At 41.8% G+C, this 19,462-nt stretch overlaps 1 protein-coding gene across 5 annotated transcripts in view; it reads left to right on the forward strand.

The window, feature by feature from the left end:
- The window catches only part of LOC138742722 (neprilysin-like), a 131,520-nt gene extending 112,275 nt beyond the window's left edge, over positions 1 to 19,245 (forward strand). For all 5 annotated transcript variants that reach the window (XM_069897506.1, XM_069897505.1, XM_069897504.1 and 2 more), the window contains exons 18-23: positions 469 to 588; positions 678 to 811; positions 5,082 to 5,147; positions 9,337 to 9,432; positions 11,497 to 11,573; positions 12,250 to 19,245. In XM_069897506.1, the coding sequence (XP_069753607.1) occupies positions 469 to 588; positions 678 to 811; positions 5,082 to 5,147; positions 9,337 to 9,432; positions 11,497 to 11,573; positions 12,250 to 12,349 (593 nt within the window). In that variant the 3' untranslated portion in view covers positions 12,350 to 19,245. The remainder of the gene's footprint in view (positions 1 to 468; positions 589 to 677; positions 812 to 5,081; positions 5,148 to 9,336; positions 9,433 to 11,496; positions 11,574 to 12,249) is intronic.
- Positions 19,246 to 19,462: the final 217 nt, after the last annotated feature.

Here is a 19,462-nt window from a genome sequence, read left to right on the forward strand (position 1 = left end):
AAGACGTTTTGTCTTGAAGAAAGACCTTCCAAGATGTTGGGAGAGATATATCCATCAGGCTATGCAGTCACAGATGCACCAAATTGTTTACTTGCTCCAGCATCTGTACTTTGTTCATGTGCATATGGTAATAAGTTCTAATATTTATTCTTTGAAAATTTAGCTGGCAAACAAAATAAGAACAAATAATAATTTTTTATTCAACATTAGATAGTGTTGCAGTTCACACAACACTGTTACAACACCAGAAACCCGGGTTCAAATCTGGCACTGTTTGGAAGGAGTTTGTACGTTTTCCCTTCTTCATGTGTGGGTTTCCTCCGGGTGCTTTGGTTTCCTCTCAGCCTCCAAAAAATCTACAGGAGGTTATAGATTAATTGGGGTATTTGGGCAGTGCAGGCTTGAGGGTCAGAAGAGACTGTTATGTTTAAATTAAAAATATATATATCTGGTCTATTCTGGCTGCAGTTTTCCCAGCTGGTATTCTCCAACCTCCTTTCTTCGGAAAAGGACAGCCAACTGCATTGAACTTTGGTGCCATTGGCATGGTTATTGGCCATGAAATCACACATGGATTCGACGACAATGGTAAGAGAGAGCCATCAAAAATGTCTCAGAGGGAATACGAGTTTGTAGCCTGTCTGGTTTCTAACTGGCTGTCCGTGTGCTCAATGCAGGTCGTAACTTTGACAAAGACGGCAACCTCTTGGACTGGTGGAGTGCCCAATCTGCCACAAATTTCAAAAACCTTTCACAGTGCATGGTGTACCAGTACGGAAACTTCACGTGGAATCTGGCAGGTGGACAACACGTATGTTGGCAAAGTGAAACACCTTCCACTTCTTACTTAGATTTGCACGGAGACTAACTGAGAAAATGTGGATGATTAAAATCCACCCCCATTCAATTGGATCATTGCTGATCTAATCTTCACCTTGAATCCACTTCCCAACACAATTCACTCATCCTTGATACTGCTGTGGTCCAATTTATCTGAAGGCTCAGGGCTTCAGACATCCAAGAGTAGAAATTCTTCCTCTTCACAATCGCACATGGGAATGGCTTGGTCGTGAATAAGGTTCTGGATTTTTCCATTCTCACAATATCCATTATATCAACATCCTTTGTATCATCCACATTTCACTAAGGTAACGATGGTAAAATCCCCATTATCCAGAATTCAATCCACCAGCTGCCTCAAGTAACCGGCAAAAAATTTGTGGAAAATACATAGGTAAAAAATACGCATTCCACTAGCAGTTAGTTTGCCAATCCCCGCAACATGCAATCCCAATCCAAAGCAACTGGAAAATTCACTTATCCGGAATCGGATAACAGGTGCTTTATTGTATTAATTCTTCTTAACTCCAGTAAACATATGCCTGACCTACTCAGACTCCCTTTCCTCATCTTGGGAAAGCTGCCAACATATTAAAGGACCCATTCCACCCATTCTCTTTTCTCTCCCTCTCTACCTTGCCCTCCTACCTGCCCCCCCCACCCCACTCTTCCATATAACAGTAGGTACAAAATGCAAACCTCTGAATTCAAAAACAGTTTCTTTCCTGCTGTTATCTTGATGAAGGGTGGCCATCCATAAATTAGAAAAAAATCCATGCTTTATATTTTGTCTCAGAATTCTCAAACTAGACAGCAATCAATATCGAACTCCTATTTGCAATAACATCCCCTCCTCCAGATTTTAACCCCCTCCCTTCCCTTACCTCTCTGATTCCTTCTCTGTCCTTTCGCCCAGCTACCTTACCTGCCTGTCACCCACATTCCCTCCTCTAGCTCCCCACCTTTTTTCCCTTCCTCTTGTTACAACATAGAACATTACAGCACAGTACCGGCCCTTTGGCCCTCAATGTTATGCCTACCTATATAAGCCTACTCAGCTAAGTAAACGTACTCAACCAAGTATGAGTTTACACCCATAACCCTCTAATTTTCCTGCTTCCAAGTTCCTGTCTAAGAGTTCCCATTGTACCAGCCACCACCACTATTCCTCGCAATGGCTTCCAGGCACCCACTGTGCAAAAAAACTTATCCCTGCCATCTCCCCTAAACTTTCCTACCCTCACCTTGTACAGATGTCCTCGGGTATTTTCTACTATTGCCCTGGGGGAAAAAAAATTGCAGGCTGTTCAGTGCATCTCCCTCAGCCCTCTGCCTCCTTCCCCTCATCACCTCTAAACTTCCTTTATTTCTTCCGCCTCTCACCTGCCTTCACCTATCACTTGCCCACCCATATTCCTCTCCCTTCCACCTTCCTTTTTACACCATTGTCAGATTGTTGTTATTCCTCTTCAAGGGGTAGCCACCCCAAAGGTCTTTCTTTCCACCTGACCTGCTGAGTTCCTCCAGCACTTAGTCTAAAGTTCTAGATTTTCATTCCCCTTGCAATATTTTACATTTTATTTTACATTTAAGCGTACAATGCAATACAGACCCTTTCAGCCCATGAAATCTATTCTGCCCAATTAATCCATAACCGCCGTTTTTTTTTGGAGGGTGGTTGGAAACCGGAGCACCCAAAGGAAACCCGTGGAAGCACAGAGAGAGCGTAGAAACTCCTTACAGTCAGCGCCAGATTCGAACCTGGGCATTGCACTAACCATACCACCCTTTGTTGAAGGATGTTCCTTGACACTGCTAACAAACAGACTGAGACCACCCATAAATTGGAGCAACAACACTTCATTTTCTGACTGGGACCCTCCAACTGGATGTCATTAATATCAACTTCTCCAGTTTATGTTAAACCACTCCCACCAACCTCTGCTTCCCCCGTCATAGAAACCACAGAAACAGGTCACCTCTGCCCCCCACCCCTCTGCCCTCCCCCAGTCTGTGCCAAATCATTTTCTTGCCTAGTTCCACAGACCTGTACCCATCCATATCCCTCCATACCTCTCCCATTCATGGACCTGTCTAAATTCTTCTCAAATGTTAAAATTGAGCTTGCATTCACCACTTCAGCTGGCAGCTCATTCCGCACTCCCACCACTCACTGTGTGAAAAGGTTCCCCCTCATGTTTCCCCTAAATATTTCCCCTTTCACCCTTAACCCATGTCCTATGGTTTGTATCTCTTTCTTTTTCAATCAGTTTATTGAGTTATATCGAATATATATACAAGAGAGAATTATGTTACATTCAGGTATTTATAAGTCTGTAAGAAAAAGAACATATTAGTATTTAACAAATGTATATTAACCATAAATTTCTTCTCCTCTTGTAAAACCAAAATAAAAGAGAGAAAAAAAACTTTAAATTTTTATTACAAATTCTCCTCTAACTAATCCAAAAAAAGAAAAAGGGACAGGGCCGACTGTTTTGAGAGGAAATTAGGAAAACGAAAGGTTTCCTGGTTAAAACCAAATTTATCATAAAGGAACCAGGAGAGAATCCAGTTTAAAATTATAATTCTTAAACTTTATGGAAAGATTGAATAAACGGTCGCCAAACTTCTTCAAATTTAAAAGATGTATCAAATGACCAACTCCTAATTTTCTCCAAACTTAAACATGACAGGACTATATCTCAGCCATCCTCAGTGGAAAAAGCCTGTTGACATTTACTCTATCCATCCCCCTCATCATTTTAAATACCTCTATCAAATCTCCCCTCATTTTTCTACGCTCCAGGGAATAAAGTCCTAGCCTCTTTCACCTTTCCCTGTAACTCAGTTCCTGAAGTCCAGGCAACATCCTAGTAAATTTTCTCTGCACTCTTTCCATCTTATTGATATCTTCCCTGTCATTAGGTGACCAAAACTGCACACAATGCTCCAGATTTGGCCTCACCAATTTACAACTCTCCATTCCCTGTCTCCTTTTGCACAGACATGATAAATTCTCACACAGTCCCCTATCACATCCAATTAACACCTTTTGTTGGACTGGATTCCTCCCCCATTTCTTTCTTTCTGATATATCCTGCTTTTGCCTTTCTGATTTTCCCTTGAAGAAGGGATCAAGCTCAAAGCGTTGGCAAAATATCTTTGTCTCCTATAGATGCTGAAAAGACCCGCTGAGTTAATGCCTCCAGCATTTTGGTGTTTTTACTACAATCACAGCGACTGCAGCTTACATGTTTCACTAACTGCTAACAAATGGCCTGGCTCTGACATGAAGATTTCACCTTCCAGCTTCCACCTAACAGTGGAAGTCGTTTCTAATTTATCCATGCCCCTTAAACAAATGAAATGGTTACTGCACCACCTTTACACTGAAGGTAAGGTTACATGATGCAGCTTTACTGCTGAGTCCCTTTAAGAACCAGTATTTCTGGTGAATCCACACCCAGTCCCTCCTCCCTTATGAGGTACTGAGTTACAGAGAAACGTTAAAAAGATTAGAAATTTATTTTCTGGAGCATCGAAGAATGAGGAGACATTTGTAGAGATATGTAAAATTATGAGGGGTATAGATCGAGTAAATACAAGCAGGCTTTTTTCACTGAGGTTGGATGAGACATGAACTAGACGACATGAGTTAAGGGTGAACAGTGACATGTTTAAAGGGAACATGAGGGGAACTTCATGCAGAGATTGGGACGAGCTGCCAGCTGAATTAACAAATGCGTCTCAATTTCAACATTTGGACAGGTACATGGATGGAGGGGTCCGGAGGGATAGGTTCAATGGCATGAGGCAGAATAATAATTATGCATGGACCAGATGGGTCTGCGGCCCTAATTCTGCGTTGTACTGTTCTCTGGTTGTATGAGGTGCATGGGGCCATGACTGGACATGAGGACTCCAGAGGGGCTCCCACCAGAACCTCACCCAGACCACTCCAACCCACTGTCTTCCCCTCACTGCCCTGTGTTGGCACACAAGAGAGACAGAATCCCTCCTCACCCATGCATTGGCTGGCACTGAATTTTTCACGCCTCCTTTCCTGAATTTTTCACGTCTCCTTTCCTGAATTTTTCACGTCTCCTTTCATGTCTGTGAGCTGCAGAATCATATCATGAGTAAACTGTCAAAATGGACTCATCTTCAAATTTACCGAAAAGATCATCTATCCTCAGACTGCATCACGTAACTTATTTCCTTTTCTCAATAAATTACAGCTCAGCGGTATAAATACCCTGGGAGAGAATATTGCAGATAATGGAGGCATCAGGCAAGCCTACAAGGTAGGATGCTGCAATTTTGTTATAACAATTGCAATTTGCATTTATATAGTGTCAAGAAAATAGTAAAAGTTTCCCAGGCATTCAAATCGAGAGGAATAGGATATAAGGGCAGGGATGTGATGTTGAGGCTTTAGAAGGCACTGGTGAGGTCTCACTTGAATTACAGGGGCTACAGTTTCAGGCTACTTATTTGAGAAAAGATGAACTGGCATTGGAGAGGAGAGGGCTCAGAGCAGATTTACAAGAATGATTCATGCAATATGGGATTAACATATGAGAAACATTTGACGGCTCTTGGACTGTACTCCTTTGGAGTTCAGAAGAATGAGGGGGGAACCTCATAGAAGCATTTTGAATGTTGGTCAGGGCAAATTTATTTACCATGGGAGAGGAGTCTCAAACAAGAGGGCACAACTTTAGGTTTGAAGGGCACTCATTTAAAACAGAGATGCAGAGGAATTTCTTTAGCCAGTGGTGAATCTGGAGTTTGCTACTATGGACAAAGTCATTGGGTATTGAAGGCAGAGATTGAGAGATATCTGAATAGTCAAGGATTCAAAGGTTATAGGGAGAAGGCAGGGGAGAGGAAGAATGGACCAGCTGGAATGGCGGAGTAGACTCGATGGACTGAGTGGCTTCCTGCTCCTATATCTTATGGTATTAGATGTGATTGATATATTTCATTTCCATATTACATTGTACAAAGGGATACTGCATTAACATGGGGAGATCTTTACCAGATTATTCATTCATGGATGTGGACATCACAAGTGTATCTCTTTAATTATTATCCAACAACATTGAGCCCTTGAATTTTGAGGCCTTGTAAGAATAAACTGTGTAGACTAGATCAGTAAAGCCAGATTTCCTTCCCACAGGGATATTAATTAACCTTAGGGCTTTCTTTGCTGCTCAGCTTTTCCATGGTTTCCATGTCTGATGCGAATATTTTTAATTCCAGATTTATTTAACCCTGAGTTTGATTTCCCCAGCAACTATGATGGGATTGGAACTGGCTTCTCTGGATCTATTACACAGGGGTTTGGCTGTTGGAATAAATAATCTAACCCTTATTGTATTGCCCCACTTGCAAGGAGAACATTGTAAGAAATCACAACTGCACATCTCACCCATTACAAAATAGTCAGTGGAGGTTTGGCACGATGTCAACTGCTCTTATCGACCTTCTACAGGCGGGTGAGTTTGGAAATGCAGGAGCCCTGGAATGTAGAAGGCTGCAGAAAGCAGCAACCTTACAAAAGTCTATCATGGACACTGACCTCCCATCCATTGTGAGGTTCTGCCTCAAGAGGGCAGCCAATATCATGAAGGACCACCTTCACCCTGGTCATCATGTCTTCTCACGGCTCCCTTCAGACAGAAGATACGGAAACCTGAAAACCAGCACCTCTTGGTTCAAGAACATTTTTTTATCCAACAGCTATCTGGCTCTGGAACCTTTCTGTCATACACCAGCCCTGACCATAAATTATTCCAGGATGACCGAAAGGTCTGTCAGCACCATTGAAACATCACTGTCTTTTTGCACTAAACTGCACAGTGAATCTATCCTATTGTATTTATTAACTCTTTTTGTATCAATCATAGAACACTACAGCACAGTACAGGCCCTTCGATCCATGATGTTGTACCGACCTATATAAACCTACTCCACAATCTAAACCAGCCATTATCAACAGGGAGTATACAGCCCCTCCCCTCCCACCTCAGGGACCACCACTCATTTAAGGGAGGCCCATGGACTGAAATCATAAACTATTTTTTTATATTTTTATATAGTCGGTAGGAGAGAAGTACAGAAGAAAACAACTAAACCTGACTGCTTCACAGGGAATGGGGCCCATAAACTTTGAGTGGAGTCTTAAGGGGGCCACAGTCAAAAGAAAAAGGTTGAGAATGGCTGATCCCCAAGCCTGTCCCTCTGATGGAATCTCCAAATCACACCTTTTTTTCAAATTTTATTTATTAATCAAAATAAGTCATAGAATCAAAATACAAATATTTTCCCCATATAATCCCCCACCCATCCCAACCCCCCTCTAATCTACCCAAAAGAAAGAAAAGAAAAAGAATAGGAGATCAACTTACATAACGACCATCAACTATCACCATGGTTTGGTGCAACCCCAACAACCGTGGGGAAAAAAAACTACTACAAACTCAAACCCATGTATCTCATATACAGGCTCCAAACTTTAACAAAGAAGGGATAATTATTACGTAAATTATACATTATTTTTTCCAGTGGAATACAAGACTTCATTTCCGAATGCCACTGTTGAATACTCAAATCAATCTCATTTTTTTAACTAATTGCCAAACATTTTTTGGCCAAGGCTAATGCCAATCTCAGAAAAGCAATTTGAGACTTATCTAAACTCAATTTCTTGATATAACCCAATAGAAATACCATAAGATCAAGCAAAATTTTTTTTTGAAGACTTTATTTAAAATTTTATAACATGAATACAATAAAGAATTACATTTAAAGAAAAATAGAAAAAAAATTAAAAAAGGTATGATTACAATATTACATCAGAAAACGACACAAAATAACCCCCCCCCCCGTTAATATTAATAGTCTAACTTAAAATTAGTCCAACCCTCCCCCCAAGCAAAATTTTAAATTTAAATAAAACATAAAAATTCCTTAATTCTATTCCAAAAAGGTTTCACTGTTGCATGTAACCAAGTAGAATGCAGGAAAGAGCCAACTTGCTTAGGGCACCTAAAATGTGAATCAGAAGAAATACACCCCTTTTTTCACTTCTCTTTCACCTGCCTACTTCACCTTGCAGCTACACAGGTTTGTAAGAAACACACCAACTACTGGTATAAATTTAAATGACCACATTGTACCATGAGAAGCATAGATAGAATGGTCAGCCAACACCTTGGTCCTGCGGCGACAGTAGCAGTAAGTGATGTGTGACTGCAGTAAGTAAGGATTTTGATGCATCTGCACGTCGTACTTGTGTATACGATGAATAACTTGTGATGCTCATGGTGGACAACAATGTAAAATCCCCCCACGACTGCCTAGCTAGAGGAGCCAGTAAAAATCTGTCCTGAAGATAGTAGGCCTGATGAAAGAGAAGTATTAAAAAGGGGTGTGATTTGGAGGTTGCCTCAGAGGGTTAGGGTTGGAAATCTCACCGATTGTTTTCAGAATCAAAATTTATTGTCATGAACAAGTCATGAAGTTTAGTGTTTTGCGGCAGTATCACAGGGCAAACGTTCATATTATAACCACCTTAAGACATTACTTTTTCTTTGGCTTGGCTTCGCGGACGAAGATTTATGGAGGGGGTAAAAAGTCCACGTCAGCTGCAGGCTCGTTTGTGGCTGACCAGTCCGATGCGGGACAGGCAGACACGATTGCAGCGGTTGCAAGGGAAAATTGGTTGGTTGGGGTTGGGTGTTGGGTTTTTCCTCCTTTGCCTTTTGTCAGTGAGGTGGGCTCTGCGGTCTTCTTCAAAGGAGGCTGCTGCCTCCTTTGAAGACATTACTATAAATTTAAAAAAATAATGGTGCACGAAAAGTAAGGCAGTGTCTTTGGTTCATTGATTATTCAGGAATCCAGTGGCAAAGGGGAAGAAGCTGTCCTTGTGCCACTGAGTGCTCATCTTTAGGCTCCTGTAGCTTTTCCCCGATGGTAGTGAAGAGGGTGGTAGGCGTATATGAAGATAGAGGCTGCTTTTTTAAGACACCGCCTCATGTAGATGTCCTCGATGGAGTGAAGTTCTGGTGCCTGTGATGTCGCAGGCCAAGTTAACAACACTTTGGAGTTTTTTCTTGTCCTGAGAGTTGGCGCCTCCATACTAGGCAGTGATGTAACCAGCTAGAAATGCTCTCCACGGTACACCTGTAGAAGTTTATGAGAGTTTTCTGTGATATACCGAATCTCCTCGGACACCTCACAAAGTATATCCATTGGTAAGCCTTTTTGTGATTGGATTCACATGGAGGCACCAGGAAAGATCTTTGGAGATGTTGACACCCAGAAATTTGAAGTTCTTGACCTTCTCCACTACCGAGCCCTCGATGAGGACTGGGTTGTGTTCCCCTGACTTCCTCCTGAAGTCCACAATCATATACTTGGTTTTAGCTGCATGTTTCCAGTCAGGATATGTCACGTCATCTCCTGTTTTTGAATGTTTGTATCCAGGCTTATCAATCATACGTGAAGAAGAATGGAGAAGATGGGTTACTACCAGGGATCAGCCTGAACCATGAACAGCTCTTCTTCCTTAACTTTGCACAGGTACAGCCAAGTATTCCAAATGAATCATATTCTATAGTTCATTGGCAAATGTACTGAGATGCAATCAGAGCTTTGTTTTGTGTGCTATCCATGCATGCTAACCTCTACAGAGTAAGGCAGGTGGCACAAGAATGAAAACATGGTGTTTCAATAAAACAAGTATGAGGCACAAGTCCAAGGTGTAGTGTTAAAGAGAAATGTATGATTAAACAGTGAAAGGCATCAACTTTTACGAATGAGGGGCTCATTCAAGTGTCTAATGACTGGAAGGAGCAATTATTGAATCTGGAGATGCATGGTTTCAAACTCGTGTATACTCTGCTCAAAGGGAGGGAGGAGAAGAGAGTAAGTACAAAAATACTGGAGGAACTCAATGCATCTCACAGCATCCCTACAAGGTAACTATATATAAAACCAATATTTCAAGCTGAGCCCTTCTCCGAGTTATCAACACTCGTTCAGTGAGATGAGTGAAAATCAGAGTGGGGCCTATGAAGAAGATCTACACAGACAGTGTGATTGATGTTAGGATCTCATTCCCGATGAGAGGTTGTCAGTCAATGTCTTCACAAAAAAATTGAACAGGGAAGTGAATGAAAACAATTTTCAGGGCTTTGGGGAACAAACATGGGATTGAAATTGAACAGGTTGATCAAGAAAAAAATGATATGGGTGCTAAAACAATTTTTTGTTAAAAAGGCATCTTCATTTTAATATTTTGATGTTCATTCAGGAGTCTGATAATGACAGAAAAGAAACTGTCCTTGAACCTGGTCGTGGGCAATCTCACACTCATGAATCTTCTTTCCAATGGGGGAGGGGGGGAGTGCAGTCAGGGTGGAATAAGTCTTTTCAAAGTTCAAAGTTCAGATTTCTTGTCAGAGTATATACGTGACATCACACACAACCCTGTGATACTTTTTCCTGCGAACCAGGCAGAATTTCTACATAACATGGTACAAATAAAAATGTCTCAAGGAAAGATATGTATGCAAAAGAGAGAAATGCAAACAAAGAAAGAAATATAAGCAAATGGAGAAGGTTTGGAGTGTAAAGTTTCCATTACTTTCAAGTAACACTACATTTAGAATGGAACATACATGAAATTCTTAAACTTTTATCTACTGTAAGGCAGATGAAGAGTCATCACTTTGTCCAGTGCCTCTCACAGAAACCTACAGCACCTGGTGTTCCTAGGAGGTCTCCCCTCCAAGTGCTAACCTGCTCGCCTGCTTAGCTACCGAAATCAGACAATCTCATGCATATTCAGGCTATCAAGCTTATTTACTGTACAATACAGGAAAAAGATACAGTGATAAACTGTGCAAATCAAGAGTCCTTAAATGAGTCCTTTCAATTAGTTTGTTGTTAAAGAGTTTCAATAGGTTGGTTGCTTTTTCAAGGCAGCGGAAGGTATAGATTAGGGGTCTCCAAAGAGGTCAATATCGACTCCTGGGGTTGAAAGGGGGTTGATAACACTAGGAGGTGGGGGTGGGGGTAGGAGTCCATTTAAAATAGCACCTCCACACCCCCCCCAACTGTCCAGCACAAAGGGTGGGGTAGGTTTACCTGCCATGAACTTTTGTGTTCCGCCATCACGCTTCTCCCCCCCCCCCCCCCATCCCACATCGCACATGTGCCAGCCAGTCGCGCACAACTTATGGATCCCGGGCCGTTGCATTCAGCAGGTAAGTGCCCTTTCTGCCCTTAACCTGACCTCCATTTGGGGGTGTAGGGCCTATACACTGGCTCAAAGTGGAGCTGGATGGAGAAGAGAGGGGACATAAGTTGGACTTTCCGGCCTAAAACTTGATGTCTGGCCATCCTACTCAGGCCCCCCAACCCTTGCCGAGATTCCATGCCTGGGCGTCGATGAGAGACCACGTAGTCCCTGAAGGGGTGGATGGGCTAACAAGTTTGGAGACCCCTGAAATTGATGGAGGAGAAGAGGGGTGTATGTGATATTTGTTGAACTGTAGATATCTCTTATTCACTTCCAGCGATTGGCTGCCAGCTGCATAGTCATGGTGAGTGAATAAATGATTGTACTCATTGCATTTTCAGGTGTGGTGTGGAATATACAGGCCTGAATATGCTGTCAACTCGATTAAAACTGATGTACACAGTCCAGGAGAATTCAGGTGATGGTTTTATTCTGTTTTAAGTTCCCCTTGTTCTGTGAAAGGTGTCTGCAATTTTCAAAGCTCTTCTTCCCACCCTCCATATCCCTGACACGTTCAAAATGCCTGCAGAACACGAGAGCTGCAGAGGCAGGAATCTTGAGCAAATAATGAGAAGCTGGAGGAAATTTCTATTGCTGTTGTTTGTCTGGGCTCGTAACAACACCCGTGGGTCATGGATGTATACAAAATACCACTGGCCCCATTCCACAAACAGTGGATGTTGGCGGAACTGCCGGGAAGTATGATCCTGTGGTCTCCCCCCACTCCTGGATCTGCACCAACTATTTGCATAACCACCAGAGAGCTTATCCTCAAATCATCTGTTCATTGGACATTTGCTGTTTGTAGGGCTCATCTTCACAACGGGGACTTCTTACAGGAGTTCATTACCTGTGAAGCTATTTGGGATGACAGAACGCAAATCTAAAAATGTTGAAAATAATCCACAGGCCAGGCAGCATCTGTGGAGAGAGAAAGACATTCGATATTGCCGGGGGTGCTGCCAGATCTCCAGAGTTTTCTGGTTTTGTTTCAGATTTCTGGCATCTGCAACTTTTTAATTTTGATTTGGGGGTTTGGGAAAGTCTCTCTGAATTAAAATCTTTCATTTATAATTTATTTTTCCCCTTTTCAGAGTTTTAGGATCTCTCCAGAACTTTGAAGAGTTCAGTAATGCATTTCACTGCAGGAAGAATGAAGACATGAATCCTAAGAAGAAATGCCGTGTTTGGTAATCAAACAGTTCTGCAGTGTGGAATGGCTTTTACCTGGAGTAAGTGAAACTTTGAACTGCAACAAAATACTTTGTACACCCTAATTTGAATATATCAGATTCCATTTCTACTGGTGCCACGTGTCAACCAAATTTCCCAGACCAATACTGTTTAAATAATCCAACAAAACAAAAAATTTGGACCTGAAAGCAAGGGCCACAATGGTAAGTTTGGCAGCTGGATCACAGGCATTGGCTGTCTTAACATTGTGGCTTAACATTGTCTATCATCCCAAGTGAAGAGCTGCTCCGAATCACGGGCACGAACACAGAATTAAAAAGAGGTTTGGTGAGGGTGAACCGACACCACACAAGTTTGAACGCCTGACACTTGATACTGTCCAAGACTGTGATAATGTACAAGTCTGTAAATGTTTGTCAGACAAAGAGTGCACAGGGAAACAAGTGGAGACGAATGCAAATTGAAGAAACCTTAAAATAAGATGAGAGGTTGGGGTGATAAATCAACTGGAAACTATTCACGTTGTGTCAAATTTTAACCTATGGGGATAAAATTAATAGACAGTCTGTGGAAAACCAAAGAGAAGATTTCCTGAACTTCATGATGTTCCAAGAAAATCGAGGCATCAGGAACATCTAGGAAATGCCAACAGCCCAAGTCTGAATCGAATGGTGTGACTGTCTGATGAGGAATTGATGTTTATAGAATGTGACTTCCAGACAAGTTTTACTCCTTGTTTTTATCCTCGTTTAATACAATTCGGGTTTTGGTCTACTGATGGGATAAGGTTTGATGAGCCAACTGGCACTTTGTTACTTCAATGCATTGCATTTGTCCAAGAGCTGTCAACCATGAAGATAATGCTGTGTGCTCTTGTTAAATTATTAGATAGAAAAAGAACTTGCACTTAAATAATGCCTTTGTGACCTCAAGATATCCCAAAGTGCCTTACAGCCAATTTAGCAAAGTCTGATCATTAATGTAAAATAGAGAAGAGAATTTGTGCTTACCCAGCTCCCACATCCAACATTGCAATCGCAGATTTTCGGTTTAGCGATTGAGAAACAAATGTAGGGCCCAGTTCCTGAATGTGAGACCGTGACCTGACATTGACAAATATTTTGCAAACTTTGCCTCAATGTTGTTGAAGAGTCCAAAAACATCCACTGTTAAGGATTCTATTTTGCTTTTTGCTGCTCTATTACTGAGAATGTATAACCTTTCTTGATACAAGTCAGCGGACAATTGTTCTGCTTCATTGATTTGCCATCTCTATTGATCATTGCATACAATGCCATCAGGATGCACTGCTGGCTGTAGTTCTCTTATTAAAATGAAGTCATTTGAAATGGTTGAGAGGTGCTGACTACTCTGTGCCCAGATTTCCAACAGATAAGGCTGCCAGAGAAACAACACCGCTGTGTAAATTCATCTCTATAAATTGGGGTGGGGAGGAGAAAAACCCTAACTAGAAACATCTTATTTTAGCAGTTAGCGCAACGCTGTTACAGCGCCAGTGATCAGAACCGGGACTTGAATCTCACTCTGTCCGTAAGAAGTTTGTACATTCTCCCCATGTCTGTGTGGGTTTCCTCCAGGTACTCTGGTTTCCTCCCACTATTCAAAACATACCATGGTGGTAGGTGGATTGGCTGTAAATTGGCTGGCACAGGCTCACCTGTTAAAATGCCATATGTCTACATTACAAAACTAAATTTAACTTTTTTTTAAAGAAACCAGCATCATTAAAGTAGGACCAGCTCACTTTCTTTTGTCAGGTTAACAGCATATGGAGTCAGCATATATGGAGAAATTAGACAAATATGGTCAGAGAGTTCCTTTGGTGGGACAGGAATGAGATAGATAAGGCAGCTCGGAAAGTCAACACAGGAAAAGAGTGAATTCCTGCAGTGTGTCTGGGATAGTTTTCTCCAAACAGTTTGTACTAGATCTAGCTTTATTAATGAATAATAAGGTAGATTTATGTAACTCATGGGGTGTTAAAGGACACAGGTAAAAACATCCATCAATGGCGAAGGGGTAGAAGATATTCTGCAGCTGAACAAAGCCTTAATTACATCACAGATAAACTATGACAAGCAATTATGAACCCTATATTAGGTTTGAAGGGAGTCTTGCAATGTTTTACCAAGATGATTCCAAGGGTTAAATTATTGGGAATGATTAGAAATCCAAGAAGTTATTCCATGAATTTGGTTGAGTGTTTGAAGTGAGAGGGTAAGTCAAGAATGACTATTACCTCTGGTTAAGGAGTCGAGGATTGATGACCCTTTTTCAAAAGCAGGGTCAGGCCTTTCAGGAGTGAAATTAGGAACATATCTGCTGACACACCAGGAGGGGGAGGTTGGAGGCTTTCCTCTGACAAGCCAATTGATAACCTTGTATTGGGATTGCTGGATTTTATTGCCAAATGTAAAGAGATTGTCAGTGGCCAATGCAGGAATATGGATGTCAGTCACAAATCAGTCTTGATGAGATTGGAGAGGAATGGAAACTGGCATTGTTAAATGATCTGCTCCTATTGAAGATACGTTCCTATTGCTGACTGAGGGATTCAAAAGTAGCCCCACTTCACATAGCCAACATTACACAGCTGCAAAACGCTTTGGGACCTTTTGAGATCATGAATGATGTTCTGTAAATGCAAGTATTTTGTGCGCCTTCTTTGTCTCCAGAAGCTGGACTGCTATTGTTTGCACTGAGAGACGTTGTTGCTTCACCACATTCGGTTGCCCTGTTCTCAGTCTGATGACGGACAGTCTGCTGAGTCTCTGCTGTCAAATGGGACCAGTGTTGAACACTGGGATATTCTTATGGATACTCTATGGCAACAAAACCACTTGTCCTATACCTTAATCAGCCGCCACCAGTTCCAAGAGGTCCAGAGGAAGACCGTCAAAAGAAATTTCACCAAACCCAGCCTATAGTACAATATGATCCAATACTTTGCACAGCGTTTGCACTTCACCAAATCTAATCTGAATTGTTCACAAAATCTAGCACAGGTACAAAGGGTAGAATGGCATCCTCTGGTGCCTGGGCTTGGTATAATATTGATTCCCGCCCCTTCTATTCACACCTCATCCTTGATACACTCAACTTGTTTCCAATCCATCTTCTCTCCACCCCACATTTTGGTAATCAGCATAAACTATAATGCCATGATTTTCCATTTTCAAGGTGGAGAAAACAGAAATCACAAGTTTAGGAGGAAAGAAAAGTACCAAAAATTACATTTTACATATTAGTTTTCTGTTTCATGACATTAAATAGGATCTGATCTGATTTCAGTCAGGGTCTGAAAGAGAAAGGACCCCCATACCAATGATTCCAAATGAAGGATTCAAACACAAACATGAACCCACCATTCTCTTTCACACTCGAACCGATCAGCTGAACATTTGCACTAGCTTTTTGCTCTCAATCGAGTCATCATAGGGTTCATGTTCCAGTTCAGTACAGCTGGGACACCGTGTTATTGGTAGGCACGGATGCCTGAAGCTGATGTTTGTGACAGCACTGGGTTTTGAGGCATTGTGCGGTGATGAATTGAGGGCAGTTGAACAGTTCATGAGCTGACACCAAGTGCCTCTCTGAACTACCTGAGTGCAGGTATAAGCTAGTTCAGTGCTTGAAACCCAATACCATTTGCTTCAAGATAGCAGAAACTATATTTTTTAAAATCTTCTATCAGCCATTAAGCATTGAAGTGAGAACAGCAGAGATCAAGAAATAGTATTTTAATTTAATTTGGGAGCCAGGCAAAGAAAATAGTTCACTGGATAAATCTCCCAGCACAGTTGTCAGAGAAGGACCATAATTATTGCCATTATATCCCACTGGGTGAATTATAGAGGCCCCCTTTACTGATACTGAGGCTGTTTGTGCAGGCTCGGGAGCAGTTTGGCTGTGTTTGTCCTCCAGTGAATTGAAGGCACGTGACGATTGCAGGCATTCAGTGTATCTATCAGTGGCTCTGCAACAAGCCTTCGGTATGAGCCAAACTACTGTGGAACCTGTGTGCTACTCTCAACCTGAGCACCCTGTGAGCATTTCCTGAGTTGTACCTCATACCTCAAAAAATCATATTGCCTTTTTATTTTTAAACAACTGCAACTCTATCCTTGGGTCACAAACAAGAATTGGCCCATTGGAAACTTGATTTTATAAATTGAATGTAATGTTGTTGCAGGAAAATAAAATGTTCTCTCCCCCCATCCCCCCCCCCCCTCCCACTCCCATCCCTGTCCTTTTATCAAACTTGATTTCTCCTGAAGGAACCTGTTCCCAGGAACTGTGGGCCTGACATTGAAGGTTTTTGAATCCCTCTTTGCAGGACAACATGATTTAATAAGATGAAGGGTCAACGCATAGAACATTGACAGCTCTGTTTCTCCCATCCTTGTCCCATTTGAGTTCCACAGCTTTTTTTGCTCCAGATTCCAGAATGACCCTCATATTTTATTAAACTTTGTTTTTCAACGAGCACCGCAAAGGACACGTAAGGATAATCAGTTTATTGTCATATACATTGTAAAATGTACATATGACCAAAATTCTTACTTGCTGCAGCCAAAGAGATACTTCAAAAAAATGAATTAATGCAATTTAATTCTGCATTAAATTAAACTGAAAATAGGTAATCAATGCAAATGATAGGTAGATAGATAAATAAATAGGTAGATAATAAATATTCACATAATCATAGTCCAAGTACAATCAGTCCTTTTGTGGTGTCGATGCCATCCATGATTGCCAATTAAATTAACCCAGAGGTGCTGGTCTTCGGGCTTCTGTACCTTCTGCCTGAACATTGCAGTGAGGAGGTTGTGACCAGGGCGATGGGGGCCCTTTATGATGGGCCGTCCCTCACATAGATGTCTTCAATAGATGGAAGGTCAGAGTCCTTGATAGTCCTGGCTGCTTTTTGTACCTTCTGCATTTCTGGGCACTTGAATTACAAAACCAGTCTATGATGCAACCAATCAGAGTACTTTGCACGGTGCGCCTGTGGAAGTTTGATAGCGTATTAGATGACACGCCAATACTCCTCAGACTCCGTCGGTGTGTCTTCTTCATGGTTACCTCATTCTGCTGGTTTGAAGAGCCACGTTCATTTTGGTGCACAATGAGGAGAACATTTGATGTAAAGCTCCCTATTAAATTTTATCAAAATTGTTATTCGCACATTCAGATCTCTCCCAAATTTTGACCCATTGCCTGTCTCTCTGATCATCTCCAGCTTTCCAGCTCCTGCTGATGGGGAAGATCTTGCCAGGATATTGCAGGGCCTAGAGGGCTTGAGTTGTAGGGAGAGGTTAAATAGGCTGGGTCTTTACTCCCTGAAGATATGAGGCTGAGGGGTGACCTTACTGAGGTTTACAAAACCATGAGGGACATGGAGAAAGTGAATGCTTACTGTCATTTTAGAACTAGAGAGCATAGGTTTAAGGTGAGAGGGAAGAAATTAATGAGGGACCTAATGGACATCTTTTTCATTCAGAGGCCAGTCTGTATCCAGAAATTATAGAAGCAGGAATCATTTCAATGGGTCAAAAGACATTTGCTCCAATATACGGATAGGAAGGGTTTTGAAGGATGTAAACCAAATGCAGGCAAATGGGACCAGCTCAGGATGCCATCTTGGTCAATCTCAATGGATTGGACTGAATGGCCAGTATTATCGATGATGCTGTAACTTTCCCAGATCCGTGTCCTCCTGTATTTCGGCAGTTTTGCATGTCCTTGGCCTCTCGCTCTCCATCAGTGTGGTTGGACTTCCAGCTGGCGTGTCTCTCTTGCTCTCTACTCTTCCCTCCTCTAAGATGCTATGGCTTAGAGTTGACCTCCTTAACCAAGATTTTGAACAGCCATCTGAAAGTCTCTGAATCTGGCTCAGTTTCTTATTTAGTCAAGCTCCTTCTACATGCTTTGATTCAGTTAGAGATACTTCACAAACAAAAGCTTTGTACCCTTGCACAATGGAGTCTCCTCTCCTGGGGCAGAAGAACGAGTGATTCCTTGTTCAACAGTCCATGAGTTTGCTCAACAGCATGACAAGCTATTCCAGCAGTTGAAGCACTGAACCTAAACCCAGCCTGTCAGTCACACTCAGGATAGTGTTAATAATCAATGAGAATCCTGGAGGATATGCTGCTGGCCCATCTTCTCTCCTGCTGAAGCAAAACAGAACACACAACAATGGTTTACTGAATGCAGCTCACATCAGTGGATGATTGTCCATCTAAGTCAACCATTACACGGCACAAAGGGGTGGCCCCTTCAAGCTATAGAACCCACATTGAGATCCTAAACACTGGCTAGTTTGCAGCCCTTCACTCTGTGTCAGCCACAGGCGGAGAATCCTCAGCTCATTGTGCGTACTCTCAGCTGGTCCTCATTCGATCCATAGAATGTCAGCAAAATAGCTTCACCACTCCCAGACCAAACAGGCTGCCTTTCTCATTCAAGGCACCTCGATTTCCTCCTGTTTGCTCCCCCCTCTGACTTTAGCACGTCCTCTATTGTTTCCCCAAACCCAGCAGGTTCCAAAAGCATCAATAATTCACACGGCATTCACATGGTGTCTGGCCATTCTGGGTTTTTTTTTCAGTTGCCTATCACAGCGTGTTAACAATCATTGCTTGAAATAAGTTGCATTAACAGACTGAAGCAAATCCTAAATGAATGGAAAATAGAGAGGGCAGAGAACCAGCCCAAACTCAGACCAGAGTTCCTGAGAACATCAAACCAAATTACATGTTAAAGATTTTTATTTCCAATATTAAAAGAATGAAAAGTTTCAGCTAACTTCTGAATGTGTCATTTTTTGAATCTGTAATTAAAATTATTTTAAAATAAAGCATTGAATGTTACTGATTTTCTAGAGTAAATATTTCTTATAACTGATGCACAGGGGAAATGTCAATGGCTCCAAATGTTATTGATTAAATTGTTAACACTAAAGATTTTCACACCAGTGAGTATTCCACTGGGAACTTCCTCAGTTGTGGGCATTTGCTCTGCTAATCTTTCATTAATCTTTTCTAGCTTTTGCCCTATTCCAATCATTTTAGCTTGCCTGCTATACTT

Source organism: Narcine bancroftii, chromosome 9 (assembly GCF_036971445.1).
Source record: "Narcine bancroftii isolate sNarBan1 chromosome 9, sNarBan1.hap1, whole genome shotgun sequence".
Lineage (NCBI taxonomy): Eukaryota > Metazoa > Chordata > Chondrichthyes > Torpediniformes > Narcinidae > Narcine > Narcine bancroftii.